The 14,820-nt window shown below is 37.8% G+C and overlaps 1 protein-coding gene across 8 annotated transcripts in view; it reads left to right on the forward strand.

Moving 5' to 3' along the window:
* LOC131436857 (ras GTPase-activating protein raskol) overlaps positions 1–14,820 on the forward strand; it is a 352,339-nt gene that overhangs the window by 228,357 nt on the left and 109,162 nt on the right. For 4 of the 8 annotated variants that reach the window (XM_058605807.1, XM_058605808.1, XM_058605806.1 and 1 more), the window contains one exon: positions 6,948–7,010. The exons of the other annotated variants lie outside the window; for them this stretch is intronic. In XM_058605807.1, coding sequence (XP_058461790.1) covers positions 6,948–7,010 — 63 coding nt within the window. The remainder of the gene's footprint in view (positions 1–6,947; positions 7,011–14,820) is intronic. 8 annotated transcript variants of the gene reach the window in all.

Genomic DNA, 14,820 nt, shown 5'->3' on the forward strand with positions numbered 1-14,820 from the left:
AGGCCACTTGTCGCAATCAGCTTGCTTGAGTTATTTTCCTTACCATACAAAGAATCATTGTCGTGTGTGGATTTCACGTTGAAGTTGCCTGCAAGTTGATTTTCAATTAATGCAAATCAACACTCAGGATATAAAAGTAATGTTTCCATTATGATGAGAGATCGTCTGTCATCGAGTGAATATTTGCTGGATTGTGATTGATCATATTTCAAAACAGCGGCATGTGACTGACACTCACTGCGCTGACTCTTTACACTGCATTCTTTGGCTCGGGCTTTGTTCTAGCTACTGGGAACACAGGAGATGAGTTCAAGAATTAATTTAAAACATTTTTCCTGGTCGAATTTGTACTTTCTGTTTAATATTGCAGAGCTATGTTGTCAGTTTCGACCAATCATAGAAAACAATCTTTCTCCATTCAAGAGTATTGGCATTGAAAGATGTAAAATTGATCAATAATCTGGATCATCATTGCAGTAAACTGAATGCATTGTACCCTAGCTTCCCCTTTTCGCTTAGTCTTTATTCACCAGCGAATCGTTCTACATTTCACATCAAGTCCAACTGGATGCCGTGTAGTCATCAGTTCAGTAACGCTTAACTATCGTTGAAACATGTACGACTTCTGTCCATTTGTCTGCCCACGTCTACTACGATCCAATCCTATTGGTTCGAGAAGCAAGCAAAAAACAAAGTAGGTATGCATTAGTTTGTTCAGCTTGAGAGGAAACGATGAAAAATTGCATTCTGCAGCCATGCGATATGAATATGCAAACGCTTGCACGTCGTCCGGTGAACAACGAAAGGCTGCGAACTGAATGCAATTCCAGTGGAGGAAATGTGTTCTACTGATTCATTTACTGGTATAGGAATATGAATTACAATTAAAACATCGCATTTTTTCGTTCTTGAAGCCGGCTCACTCGAGTGATGATAATTAAAGAAAATTGTTGTGTTAGACTAATTCGTGTGAAGATTAATAGACAAAAGAAAACCTGTTTTCATTGCACAATTTATTTTAGTTTCGGTTTGCTATTATACTACATTTTACAATAATTATTTCACAGCTATCATTATAATTTGGATGCAAACAGATGTTACTGTAAACATGCAACCATCTGATAGGATACCATATGAGTGTTCTTGTTGAGTTCCATCACTCGTTCAATACGCATTTTCAATCCCTCCAGATGACTGCGTTTCATTGAAAGTTTAATTTTGTGATCGGTTGAGCTAAGTTGCAAAGTCTGCCTCGAAGCTTATCCAGATTCAAGTTCTTTTATGAACACCACTTTAACCGGTCGATCTCAATAGGCATTCGCGTTTCAAGTTCAACTTACTTCCGTCTGTAGTGTCTTATCGTTGTAAAGAAATCTGTGAAATTACTGCTGGAATGAAAAAAACCCTCCATCGCATATTTATTTCGATTAGTCAGAAAAAAGTGACAGTCATTTAAGTGCAGCTATTTTTGTCATTTTCAATGCAATCGATTCAAAGCAGTTTTGTGTGTTAATATCATTGCTTCATGAATATCATTGCTTCATTAATTCAGGCCTATTTGCGTACAAGCTTTACGTGGCCGATCTAGCTGAGTTTTTAGATAATTTTTTTTTGTATTGGATCTCGTTGTCACTCTTTTTCTAGGGGGAGTGGAGCTTCCATTTTCCTCCTGCGAGGATTGAGGGGCAGTTTGCAGTTGCTGGTTGGTTGGATGGTAAGTTGTTAACTGCAGCTGGTGTACTTTGTTCTATAGGGGATACGTTGGATGGTTTCGTTGAAGGGGATGCTTCACTGTTGTTGGTGACTGTCACAGGTGTACTGGGGTTGCTTGGGGTTGGTGTGAAAGAAGCATCGTTGTCCTTTGGTGTGGTTGTCTCCTCGTCCAGTTTATCACATGGCTTACCGTAGTGAACAGCTTTTTGGCATGTGGCCATCTGATTGTCATAGGTAACAAGTGATTTGCACGGGATTCTTGTATCTTGACCGAATGTCACATAAGAAGGTATAGCCTTCTTCAAGTGTATGCGTAACAAACGTACGCCATTTAGAATACCGGGGAAAAAATCTTCCACTTTTACTTTTCGATAGAGAGAATCTCTCCGTATTGGGACATAGTTTTGCGAATATAATGATCGATGACGCTTGAGGGAAGATCATGCACACGCACTTCCATAGCACTATCTTCCATATATACTGGAATGTTGTACTTGATATTTTCATGCTCCACATAGTGCACATTATTATTGTCTTTAGCGAATTGAATTGCATCCAACTCTTTATAGAACTGGATATAAACAACATTATTGGTCTTATTGCATTGAAGTAAATGCACACGTTTAATGTCAAGATGCATTTGCTCCTTAAGCAAACCTTTAAGTTCTCGTATCGAAGGTCGAATTTTGCACTGTGTGAAGTCAACAACAATTGTATTCTTTCGTGTCGGCGGTAGCTTTTGTTCGTTTGGTTCACTCATTTCGAGGTCGTTCTATTGTTCACTACACAATACTGTACATGGATTCTTCCGTCCCGAACGTAAGCGGTTATGTTTTATCGACTGACTTGGATGAGATGAGAACTGTCGAAAGGGTTATTTCTCTGAAAGACCCATTCGCCGAAAGGGTAATTTCGACGCCAGCTGAAATTCGAAAACCGGCGGCCTCTAGCATACAAACCTGTAACCGCCTCGTTTGCCCAGTCTACTCAAAGCTTGGTTTCTTTGTTTCAATTAGGTCCGAACGAGCGGTAGCGAGGTCTGATAGCATACGAACAAAACGATGTGACGAAGCCGCATTAGATATTTTTTCATCTGCACTCAGTTATCGAAAAATACTGCAAACAATTGCCTGGTAGATATTTGTCTTTTTTTTCAATTCCAATCAGTATATTAAGACTAATAAAGAATTCTGCGAAATGTCTGGGTGGAAGTGATTTGCAAACCAACAACAAATTTTTTTTATTAAAACCAAACATCTCAATGGTAGAAATTAACATTATTTAGTTTGAAATAAAAGTTAAAATATCAAAAATCATAACAAAGTCTGCATGAGAAAATAGTATCGAAATATAAAATTCTGTCATCGCAACATCAAAGCTACAACGAAATATTTATAGAAAACGAAATTATCAGTTATTTGATATTCCAGCATGTATCATAGAATAATACCATAAGCATTCATCTTATCTGGATCTGATGCTGTTTATTCAATAGTATTTTATTTGAAAATAGAATTACTGGATCAATTGAACCTAATTAAATTAGAATAACTTTTCAATAACGAAATAATATATAATAACTAATTTTGATGCTAAACAGATATTGTTCAATTTCTTGATGAAACATCAGCAAAATATCAAGTATCGCTATCACAGCACAGAAACATCAAGACAAAATATGATGATAAAATTTGTTATTATTGCTACCTGGCTATTAGCTGATGTCGCCGGTAAAAAATTCAACTTAAATGAAGAAATAATTGTTTAATGTGAAACCTGTTTTGAGGCAAAAGACAATTTTTTGTACAAGCACGGAATCGTGAACTAAGGGAAGCATTGGAATGATTATATTGCTCTTGAAGGAGATTACATTGATGAAAATGGACCGATTTTTGGATAGGAAAATGTGTTTTTCTTAGTCACACGACTTATTGAGTGATGTGTTATGTTCAGTCAAAGCTTCGGAAATCAATAATGACAGAATACGATCCACAAAGGTTTTTTGGCACTCTTGAGAATTTAAAAATTAAATTTCACGCAAATCAAAGCATGTTTTATTTTTTGGAGTAACGCCCTTGAAATTAAATCGATTAACATTTAAATCGGAACTTTCCATCTACTTTGATGTCAAATTCATGTGAATTAGCTGTAAAATTACTGAAAAAACCCTTCTTAATCCACCTAGTGGTGTGATAATGCCTTTCTCTTCTTTCATAACAGTCTCATGAAAATATATTTCATACTTTTATAATATAATTTCAGATACTAATTATGACACCAATTGATTCAGATTGAATCAAGTAGTTCACAAAAGCATGCTTCAGTGTTTATGTCACACCGTCAGCACCATTTTTCCAAACTAGTGCTTGACATTTGCGTTGCCTATTTGTATGAGGACAGTGACGCTAATCTAAAAAAAGCCTTCTTAGTCCACTTAGTGGAATTTTCATATATCTTGAAAAATCACCATAGGGGGGAGTACATTTTGATGCCAAAAGGCTTAGAATTGCATGAAACGTCGTGATTTAGTGTCATCCCGAAAAAATCGGCTTTTCGGGACTTAGAAAAAATATCAAAATTTTTCTAAGTCCCAGAAAGTTGATTTTTTCAAAAAAAATTTTTTTTGAGACGACACTAAATTTCGATGTTTCATGCAGTTTTAAGAGTTTCGGCATCAAAAAAAATTTTCGATTTTGGAAATTTTTCCGATCTCGTCGAACTGAGTCGAGTGGTATATAACACTATGGGTCTCCGAGGCTCCGTTCGAAAGTCGGTTTATCCAGGAATTCTAATACCTTTCTATAGAGAAAGGCAAAACATATTTTTACATCTTTTGCGACGCTCTTTTTATGTGCATCTATCAAAACGTAAATTTATATGTTTTTGTGCTGTACAATGGTGATCGTTATGATAATATTTTTAATTTCCAGAGAGGTTCTAGAGGATAGCATTTTTAATTTATCATACTTTAGATACTCTGTATGGACAGATTTTCAATATTTTCAGGATGGAATGAGAATCAAAATTCAACTGAATTTTTCGGCAGACGCTATCTTGTTTTTGCTTTGTCGTAGGAAAATGAGTGACATTGGTATTGATACTTACTTTTGCTGAAGTTGAAGATGAATATGCTTCATTTCTGTAAGTTTATTTTGAATGTGATCATTCACGAGTGAGACAGTTGAAAAAACGAAGGTGCGATTGTTGGATTAGGTTCTTTCAATTTCAACATGCTTCTAATAAAAACAACATATTTAGGAGTTTTTGACAACTATTCCCGGGACTTCCTTGGGGGTTAACTTGGGCCGGTATATTCGATGTCAGTTTGTTTGACTATTGACTAAAATAACCTTCAAAACGGAACATTTTTGAATCAAATTAAGAGTTTTCTTGTCACTTTCAATGACAGTTTGGAAGTTTTAATTTGAAAGTTCTGATTCGGATCAAATTCAATAACAGTTTATTTGACCATAAGACCTTTTATTTTAATCAAAGTGTGTGAAATTTGGCTCAACCATCTTTCTACAATCGATCTTAATTTCGGAGTTTTGAACATATTCGATACTTCTAAAACTAGAAATTGGAGATTAGGTTTTCCAAATGTTCGTTTGGCCTAACAAGAACTGCACATTGGAATAGTTTTACGTTTTTGTAGCTAGACTTTAGAGAAGTTTTTGTAGCTAGACGGTTTGAATTTTTAACACCAGACCTCATTTGGATGAAACTTTGCACACGTCTTCTGTATAGAAAACCATTTGTTTAACACGGATTCTTCAAGACTCAAGACTGATTTTTGCAATTTCTTATGTCGTTTTTGCTTGATTCCAACCCTAACCCAGTTTCCATTTTAACTACTGTCAAACCGTTCGTTTGAAGCTATAGTGTTGACATACATCATGAAAAATGACATTTCTGAGTCAGATTCTTTTGTCGGATTTGTTCACACCTTCGTTGCTAAACGAGAGCCCAACTCAGTTTAGGGAAAATTGTTTAATTAATGAAACTACCCTGGATCAGTTCCAGTTTTTCAAAGCAAAAACGACATTAAAATCGATGTAACTCGGCAACTGTTACTTGTACCAAAATAGCATCTAAGAATAGGTTGTAGGAAGTATTTTAAGACCTCTAGAAAAAATACACTGAAAATTGACTGAAAAAATATTCACAAACGGATCTTGAAACGAAACTCTAAGTTCTTTGAATTTTATGATATAATATTTCATTACCATTCAATGACAATTAAGGGTCGATTATTTCGCTTCTTGCGTCATCATCCATTATCTCGTCGATGCCGTTCTTTCTGATATCACAGTAGAAATACCATGATGTATATATCATCAACGTCAGTTAGATAATGGTGATTGATTATATTCTTGATGTGGTTCCCGTGGAATACGTATTGAGTGTGATGGAAATTTGACGTTATTTTAGTCGAATATTAGCACTCGCCAATCAATAATCTTGTTTTTGTTCTGAAATAAGTAAATCTTGCAAATCTACCTGAACTTCAAGAGCGAACTTTCGTTCGTTAAAAAATTATTTGGAAGAAATTCAAAATAAAGACAGTATGGTTAATAGCTGAAAGACAATTTATTTCATTTGGGAGAGGAAATTCAATAAAGATGATGTCAAGAATAATTTTATGAAAGTATGCCATTTTCATACAATTTGAAGAAACGTGAATGATCTATTTGATTGAGAAAGAGTATGACTGAATAGTTTAAATCTGACGGAACTCAAACATCACATAACGATCGTTTTCATGCGAAACGAATGACAGCAACAGATGAAGTTTATTATTTTTAGATAGTTTTGGGAAACCGATTATGATATGAATAATTTCGTTACGAACATAACACTACCGCTTTAGGAAAAAAAAAAACTTATATAGGCGAGCAGCTGTCATTCGTTTCGCCTGAAAACGATCGTTATGCGATGTTTGAGTTCCGTCAGATTTAAACTATTCAGTCATCATCATCTCTATTGAATTTCCTCTCCCAAATGAAAAAAATTGTCTTTCAGCCATTAACCATACTGTCTTTATTTTGAGTTTATTCCAAATAAACGAACAAATCCGAAATTAAAAAGTTCATTAGTGAAATTTATGCAAATGTATCTTTCTGAAAAGGATAACTGCTATTTCTATTCAAACTCGTAAATATGAACAGCAACGAATTTGCAACAATGTCCATCTGAGCATCTAACTAATGCGATTTTTCTTTCTTCCATTTCAGGTGAGTTCAAATCCAAAACGCTGCCACGCTTTCAACTAGAAAACTCATTCTGCGGCGAAGGAGGTGATAAATAGTTTTTAATACATTGAAGCATGTATATTATCACCCCATCAACTGCATTTCGTTTAATACAATTTGCAAAAATTATCCCAATTGACAGATCTCACTTTCCAACAAGATTAATTCTCTTCAACGACACACGCCACACGCCATAAATTGATAGGGAGGAGTTGCTTTTATTTATGTATCACTGTATAACTTCGTGCATGCGGCTTACGAATTTCGAAACAAAAATAGGGTAACGGTATTCCCATTAATCTCAGCTCCACTATTCATTTCATATACTAAAACCACTATTTAGAGTGCAATCTACTGTCTCTGTTCGATCCCTTGACTCTAAGGGTATGATGGAAATGGGTGCATTCGCTTTGCGTTTTTCCCGTTGCTATAACAACAGTATGACACATCGGTCAAACTATTTGCATTTCTCTGTAGAAAGGTATTAGAATTGCTGGAGAAACCGACTTTCAAACGGAACCTCGGAGACCCATAGTGTTATATACCATTCGACTTAGTTCGACGAGATCCGAAAATGTCTGTGTGTGTATGCATATGCACTTTTCGAAGATATTTGAACGCGTTCAATTTTCTCAGAGATGGCTGAACCGAATTTAGCAAACTTGGGCTCGTTTGAAAGCTACTATCGGGCCATTGATCAAGTTCGAAGTTCAAATGGCTGTGACTTTTGGTTCCGGAGATATGATTGTATAAGTGACGTAACCGACAAAAAGCGTTGTATTTTTACGCGCTCAATTTTCTCAGAGATGGCTTAACCGACTGAACCACTTTGCCTTGAACTGCATCTCACTGACAACAATCTGTTGTTTCTTTTTGAGTTTGCGCTTGACAACGACCCAATATATTTCTGTTTGGCAAAGCTGTGGCGTCTTGGGAGGGTCCATGTCTTAGAACACTAGTACTGCTTGACAAAAAGAACTCGACATGACTCTGGTCGCGTCATTTTAAGAGATGGCTAGTCACTTGAGATGTTTCTTTGCGAACTATTTCAATATTCCTATTCAAAATCTGAAAGTATTGATTGAAACTACACCTCATACCCGGTACTAAAATTTCATCAGCTTCTTTTGAGAATGACCGACTCGATTTACTTATTGCACGATTCAGAGTCAACACATTCTTGAAAGTCTTGCTAGATTTTTATTTCGATACACGATTATAGACGACATTTCTTGGGTACTGAATTTGAGATTCTGTTTGTAACAGATGACCACTCTTGTGACAACCGGCTTGTGTTTGCGACATCCGGCTTTCAATTCCCTCCCGACCTGGACTTACTAGCTGCCGACAATTTTCGCAATGCACAAGAAACATTTTGACGGGTCGCTACTCTTACTTAGATGTCATTTCTACAACCGAGAAGCAAACATCAAAATCAAATTGTATAGGCATGATACATGTTGAAGTCGAATTCGACATAACGTACTCAACAAATTTGTAGTTTAATTTCAATAAAGTCAGCTGGCAATTGCAACGTGATTAATAATTAAGATTAAATCTTTTGAGCTTCGCATGCAAACAGTTGAAGTTCCAACGCAAAATGACATGCCGGCAGTTTACACATTCTGCGTATCTCACCCAATGACAGGCTAAAGATGGTGATCTGCAGAAATACTGCGCTCATTTAGATTTTTTTCAATCATAGCGGTTTAAACCTTGAATTCATTCACCTTTTCGGGCAGAAAAACTTTCTGACCCTATGTGCGGGGTTGGAAATCGAACCCAGATAGGCTGCGTGAAAGGCATCGACAATCCTATCAGCCAACCTAACCTAACTAGCTGTCAACAAATCGATGCGGTGTATTTGGATTTTTCAGAAGTATCCGACCGTGTTCTTCATCAGTTCGCTGTGGAAAAATTGAAGCGAATGAGGTGGACTCCCTGATTGGTTAACCAATTGGATTCTCTCATATCTCACGGGTCGTAATGCTTCCTCAGATTCATTTCACATTACATCGGGTGTACCCCAAGGGAGCCATCTCAGACCACGTCGTTTCGTGTTATTCGTGAACGATCTTTATAGTGAATTGTTGTCATTTAAAATAATGCATGCTGACGGTCTCAAAATTTACCGCATCATTACAAGTCTTGCGGATTGCTGTGCTCTACAAATGGATATTAACCGAATCCTAGATTGGTATGACAGATGTCTGTGCGATATGTTACCTCTAGTCGAATACAATAAAGATAAAAATAGATAAAAAAAATTTAACGGTAAGCTCTCCTAGTTTGAAAAATTAGTTGATTATTTGTCGCACGAATTTAATTCAAATATAGCGGTCCTAGTGCGATATAAACATTCTAGAGAAAATACACATCGTTAAAGTCTTTAGTGTTGCGTTTGATGAGTCCAGAAACAGCATAGGCATTAGCAATAACAAAACCAAACTGATTAGGTTCTTTTCTATATCCATATTTAGAGCCCAACATTTCAGAAGCGTGTAATGTAATATATTCTGAGATCAGCATACATTACTTTAAATGAAGACAATTTACTGCAAAATCATTCACGAATAGCAAGTGGCTCCCTTGTTTCGACTCGCGAAGAAAAGAAAACATCTTCTTAACGTGCCTCAAAACTATTCCAATTTGTAGTCACTTGGACGGTTCAGGTTCCAGAAATACCAGTCAAAAAACTACAAAAGGAAACCTGCGCGATGTACTTGTAAACCGGCGCATTGACTAAATAAAACCTAATCTTTCGGTCCTCAACCGCGCCAGTAACGCACACTAATACTTGTTGTATATAGTGTTTTCTACCTTTTTCGAGATAGTCTACGAAAACTATACGATATGACGATCCTACACTCGTACCGACTTCAGTCCATTGGGGGAGTTGGGTTATCACTCTGTTCTCTAGCGTATAATAATGGGTCCTGGTTTCGTCAACAGCTACCAATCGATAACAAAAGTTCAAACGAATCCGCATCAGCCTCCCCAAATATGCTTCCGAAGATCGCTCGCATTCGTCTTTACTTTTCGGAATAAGCATGTGCGGCTCTAGGCGGCAGAATGTCTTTCTTGTTTGCAAGATCTAGCTCAAACTATTGCGAGTGCGCTCAATACTGATCCTTTGCGGCATCTGTTTCGATTCCCACGAAACTCTATTTTACGGTGTAATTTCTATTCCAATACCCGGTGTAATCCCTATTTTATCCCTATAATATTTATCCAGTTTTTACCTCCCAAAAATGTCTTTTTAAAAACGATAACCCTTTTTCATTAAGTACTATAGCATGTATAAAAATGAATGTATAAATAATATGTATCAAAGCAATCGATGAAAGTATTCGATTTCGGGAGGTTCTAGGGCTCCTTGGGTCCCTCCTCTGGGTACGTGCCTGGGTGCCTAATAATTCAATCAAACAGAAATTGTGTTGATGTGTAACCGGTAATCCCACACGAAGCCATACAATAAAGTAACGTTCAAAACGCAGCTCGGTTGTCCAAAATTGGATCCAATAAATTTCGATAATCACAGTCCACAGAAATGCTTCCGAATTGAGACCGTAGATTGAACAATCGCTTCACCTTTCATACAGGTGTGGTTAATTTTGTGTTGATTCATTGCCACCTTTGCATTCACGTGGGCAGTCCAGAAGCTTATGCCAGTAGCTCTGTTTGCAAACACCATTTATTGGATTCTGGAGACAAGTCAGAGTTATCGCCATTCAAAAACCAGGGAAACCAGCCTCCGATCACAATTCGTATCGGCCGATTGCTATGCTTTCCTGTATCCGGAAATTGTTCGAAAAAATGATTCTGTTTCGTCTAGACAATTGGGTCGAAACTAATGGTTTACTTTCAGATACACAATTTGGTTTCCGCAGGGGCAAAGGAACGAACGATTGTCTTGCGTTGCTCTCAACAGAAATTCAAATGGCATTTGCTCGTAAAGAACAAATGGCGTCAGTTTTCCTAGACATTAAGGGGGCTTTTGACTCAGTTTCTATAAATATCCTATCTGAGAAGTTGCATCAGCATGGTCTTTCGCCAGTTTTGAACAACTTTTTACATAATCTATTGTCTGAGAAACACATGTACTTTGCGCATGGTGATTTGTCGACAATACGATTCAGCTACATGGGTCTTCCTCAGGGCTCATGCTTAAGCCCCCTTTTATACAATTTTTACGTAAGTAATATCGATGAATGTATCAACACATCTTGCACGCTAAGACAACTTGCCGACGACAGCGTTGTGTCTATTATAGGACCCAAAGCTGCCGATCTCCAAGGACCATTACAAGATACTCTCGACAACTTATCATCATGGGCTCTTCAAATGGGTATCGAGTTCTCTACGGAGAAAACTGAGCTGGTTGTATTTTCGAGGAAGCGAGAACCAGCACAATTACAGCTTCAACTAGGGGGTGAAACCATAGCTCAGGCCTTCACGTTTAAATATCTCGGGGTCTGGTTCGACTCCAAAGGCACCTGGGGATGTCACATTAGGTATCTGAAACAAAAATGCCAGCAGAGAATCAACTTTCTTCGTACAATAACCGGATCATGGTGGGGTGCCCACCCAGGAGACCTGATCAGGTTGTACCAAACAACGATATTGTCCGTTATGGAATATGGATGCTTCTGCTTCCGATCAGTGGCGAACACTCATTTCATCAAGCTGGAAAGAATTCAGTATCGTTGTTTGCGTATTGCCTTGGGTTGCATGCAATCGACTCATACGATGAGCCTCGAAGTGCTGGCGGGCGTTCTTCCACTGAAAAACCGGTTCTGGGATCTCTCATATCGTTTGCTCATTCGATGCGACATTTTGAATCCTCTGGTGATTGAAAACTTCGAAAGGTTAGTTGAGCTTAACTCTCAAACCCGTTTTATGTCCTTGTATTTTGATTACATGGCTCAGAATATTAATCCTTCTTCGTTTGTTTCCAACCGTGCTCATTTCTTGGATACTTCTGATTCTACTGTGTTTTTCGACACATCCATGAGAGAAGAAATTCGTGGAATTCCGGATCACGTGCGCCCTCAAGTGGCCCCAAATATTTTTTATAATAAATTTAGAACAGTCAACTGTGAAAAGGTGTTTTACACTGACGGATCAAACATCAACGAGTCCACAGGCTTCGGCATCTTCAATCAAAACATCACCGCTTCTTACAAACTCAGTGATCCGGCTTCAGTTTACGTCGCAGAATTAGCTGCTATTCAGTACACCCTCGAGATCATTGAAACCATGCCCAAAGACCATTACTTCATTGTCACGGATAGTCTAAGTTCAATAGAAGCTCTCCGGGCAATGAAGCCAGGAAAGTATCCCCCATATTTCCTGGGGAAAATACGGGAACATTTGAGAACTTTATCTGAACGGTCTTATTTAATATCGTTAGTCTGGGTCCCTTCGCATTGTTCCATTCCGGGCAATGAAAAGGCAGACTTATTGGCTAAAGTGGGCGCATTGGAAGGTGATATTTATGAAAGACCAATCTGCTTCAATGAATTTTTCAGTATTTCTCGTCAGAAAACTCTCGAAAGTTGGCAAACTTCATGGAGCAATGACGAACTGGGACGATGGCTACACTCCATTATCCCTAAGGTATCGACGAAACCTTGGTTCAAGGGGATGAACATGAGTCGTGATTTCATTCGCGTTATGTCACGGCTCATGTCAAATCACTATACATTCAACGCACATCTCCGGCGTATCGGGATCGTGGAGAACGGGCTCTGCACCTGTGGCGACGGTTATCAGGACATCGAGCATGTCGTGTGGTCGTGCGTAGAGTATCGTGACGCCAGGTCGAAGCTACTGGAATCCCTCAGGGCCCGAGGTAGACCGCCTGAGGTGCCGGTTCGGGATGTGTTGGCGAGTCGGGATAGTTCATATATGCTTCTCATATACCAGTACCTTAAACACATTGATATACAAGTGTAATGTGTTATTCCTCGCTCAGAAAATATAATCTCCACCTACAGGTTCGACACTAACATCCGCCCGATTCTCTCTATCCCCGTCCCTGTTCACCATCTTCATTGGAATTAACAAGATCTTTTTTTTTGTCACTAACTTTTTCGTTCCCCTTTCCCTGTTTTTTCACCATCTCGATGGCAACTAATTAGATCTCTGTCGTTTTCAAACATTTTGTTCCCACACCCCTTTTTTACCCCGTTTCCCACAATATTTACTTCTTTTTTTTCATTCTCTTCCGTAACATCACCATCACCGGAAGACCGCTCCAGTCAATGACCAGCATGCGGGCCACCCGCCGGGCCTTCGTAGCCTGGGGGTGTTTCCCGCGGACCCTCACGGACCGAAGAATGCGGCCAACATAGAAAATTACCATCGCCATCTGGAATCATCTCATCCTAAATTCAATTCACCGGCCACTACCGATCGCCAGATACTATATTACATAATGATACTACTCTAGTTTTAAGTTAGACGATAATTAAGATTAGTAAATACCCTTGGCATCTTAGAGCTTAAGCAGTGTGCCTTAATATTATATTATATTATTGAATAAAAAAAAAATTTATTGGATTGCTATTGTGTTTCCGAATATTTACGATCATCCAAATTTATGTGCTGACTAACTTTTTGTGTGGCATCGAGCTATGGCTTACTGGCGTAATGATCTCCATTCTGATCGATGCGCGAATGGTGATGCATGATAACGTTATTGGTAGTCTCACGCCATTTAACTACTACAAAACCTCGCAAGATACTGGGTCAAATGAATAGAATGTAATGAAGTGTGATATTTGTAATAACTTCCCAAGATCAAAATCCAATGAGTAAAATTCAGTTAATATGAACTCAAAAATTCGTGCATGTGTGTGTTAATTGTGCCACGAACTTCGATTGAGATAATGCCGCAAACTTCGAACCAAGCCTTCTTTGGTCGATCGTGACTTTACTCACAACGGCTAAGTATTGTATTCATAATAGGTCAGTTATAAGATCAATCGATCGTTCATCAAAGAAGGTGTGATGTAAAAATTGTATTAATCGTTTTGAGCTTGGTTGAATAACTTAATTTTGAGCAATTTTGTTAACGTTAATTGCTTATTGGTGCAAACGGCTGCGCATGTACGTGTGCATATGATGAATGTAACACCGTACCGTTTATGAGTTTGATAAACGATTTTGTTAAGCTGTGAATTATACCGTATCTTTTACATATGAGTAGGATAAAAATGGGGATAGTAATCGAATGCAACAGATGAAGGTAGTTTATCCTAATTTTGTTCGAAAGGTGACGTTTATGCTATAGGTTTTAGGCTATAAGGAAAATCCTTCTGGAAAGTGGAGAAAATCAAGAAAATTGTTTTCTATGGACTTGGAAATTCTCCACTCAATGCATGCTAGATCTTCGATGATTGTTTGGCCCGTATCGAGTTATGCAATGCTGTTGCCCGCTGGAAAGCAAAATATGAATACTAGATTAGTAATAATATAATTTGGCGCCAAACTAGCTAATTTGTGTTCAAATTTTACTGAGCCTACTTAATTCACATGTTTTGTTATTTCAAATCACATGATTAATGAAGTTTGGGCACCAAATGAACAGCATAAAGGTTTCCATTTTCCCTTATTTAAATTGTGTTCAATGCCGTCAGGTTAAGTTGTAGAACGACCATAAGAAAAGAAAGTGATTAGTGAGTTCACGTTATTTTATGATTCGTTGTTTTCAGAAAATTTCAGAAATGTGAATCTATCTTCACGATGCATGTATTTATTGCTGTCACAATGTACTAAAATTTCATTCAGAGAGAACGATTCGAAGGATTTTTTTCGGCCTAAATTTGATAGATTGACTTTTGGGGTAAGT

The sequence above is a fragment of the Malaya genurostris genome, chromosome 3 (genome assembly GCF_030247185.1).
Source record: "Malaya genurostris strain Urasoe2022 chromosome 3, Malgen_1.1, whole genome shotgun sequence".
Taxonomy (NCBI): domain Eukaryota; kingdom Metazoa; phylum Arthropoda; class Insecta; order Diptera; family Culicidae; genus Malaya; species Malaya genurostris.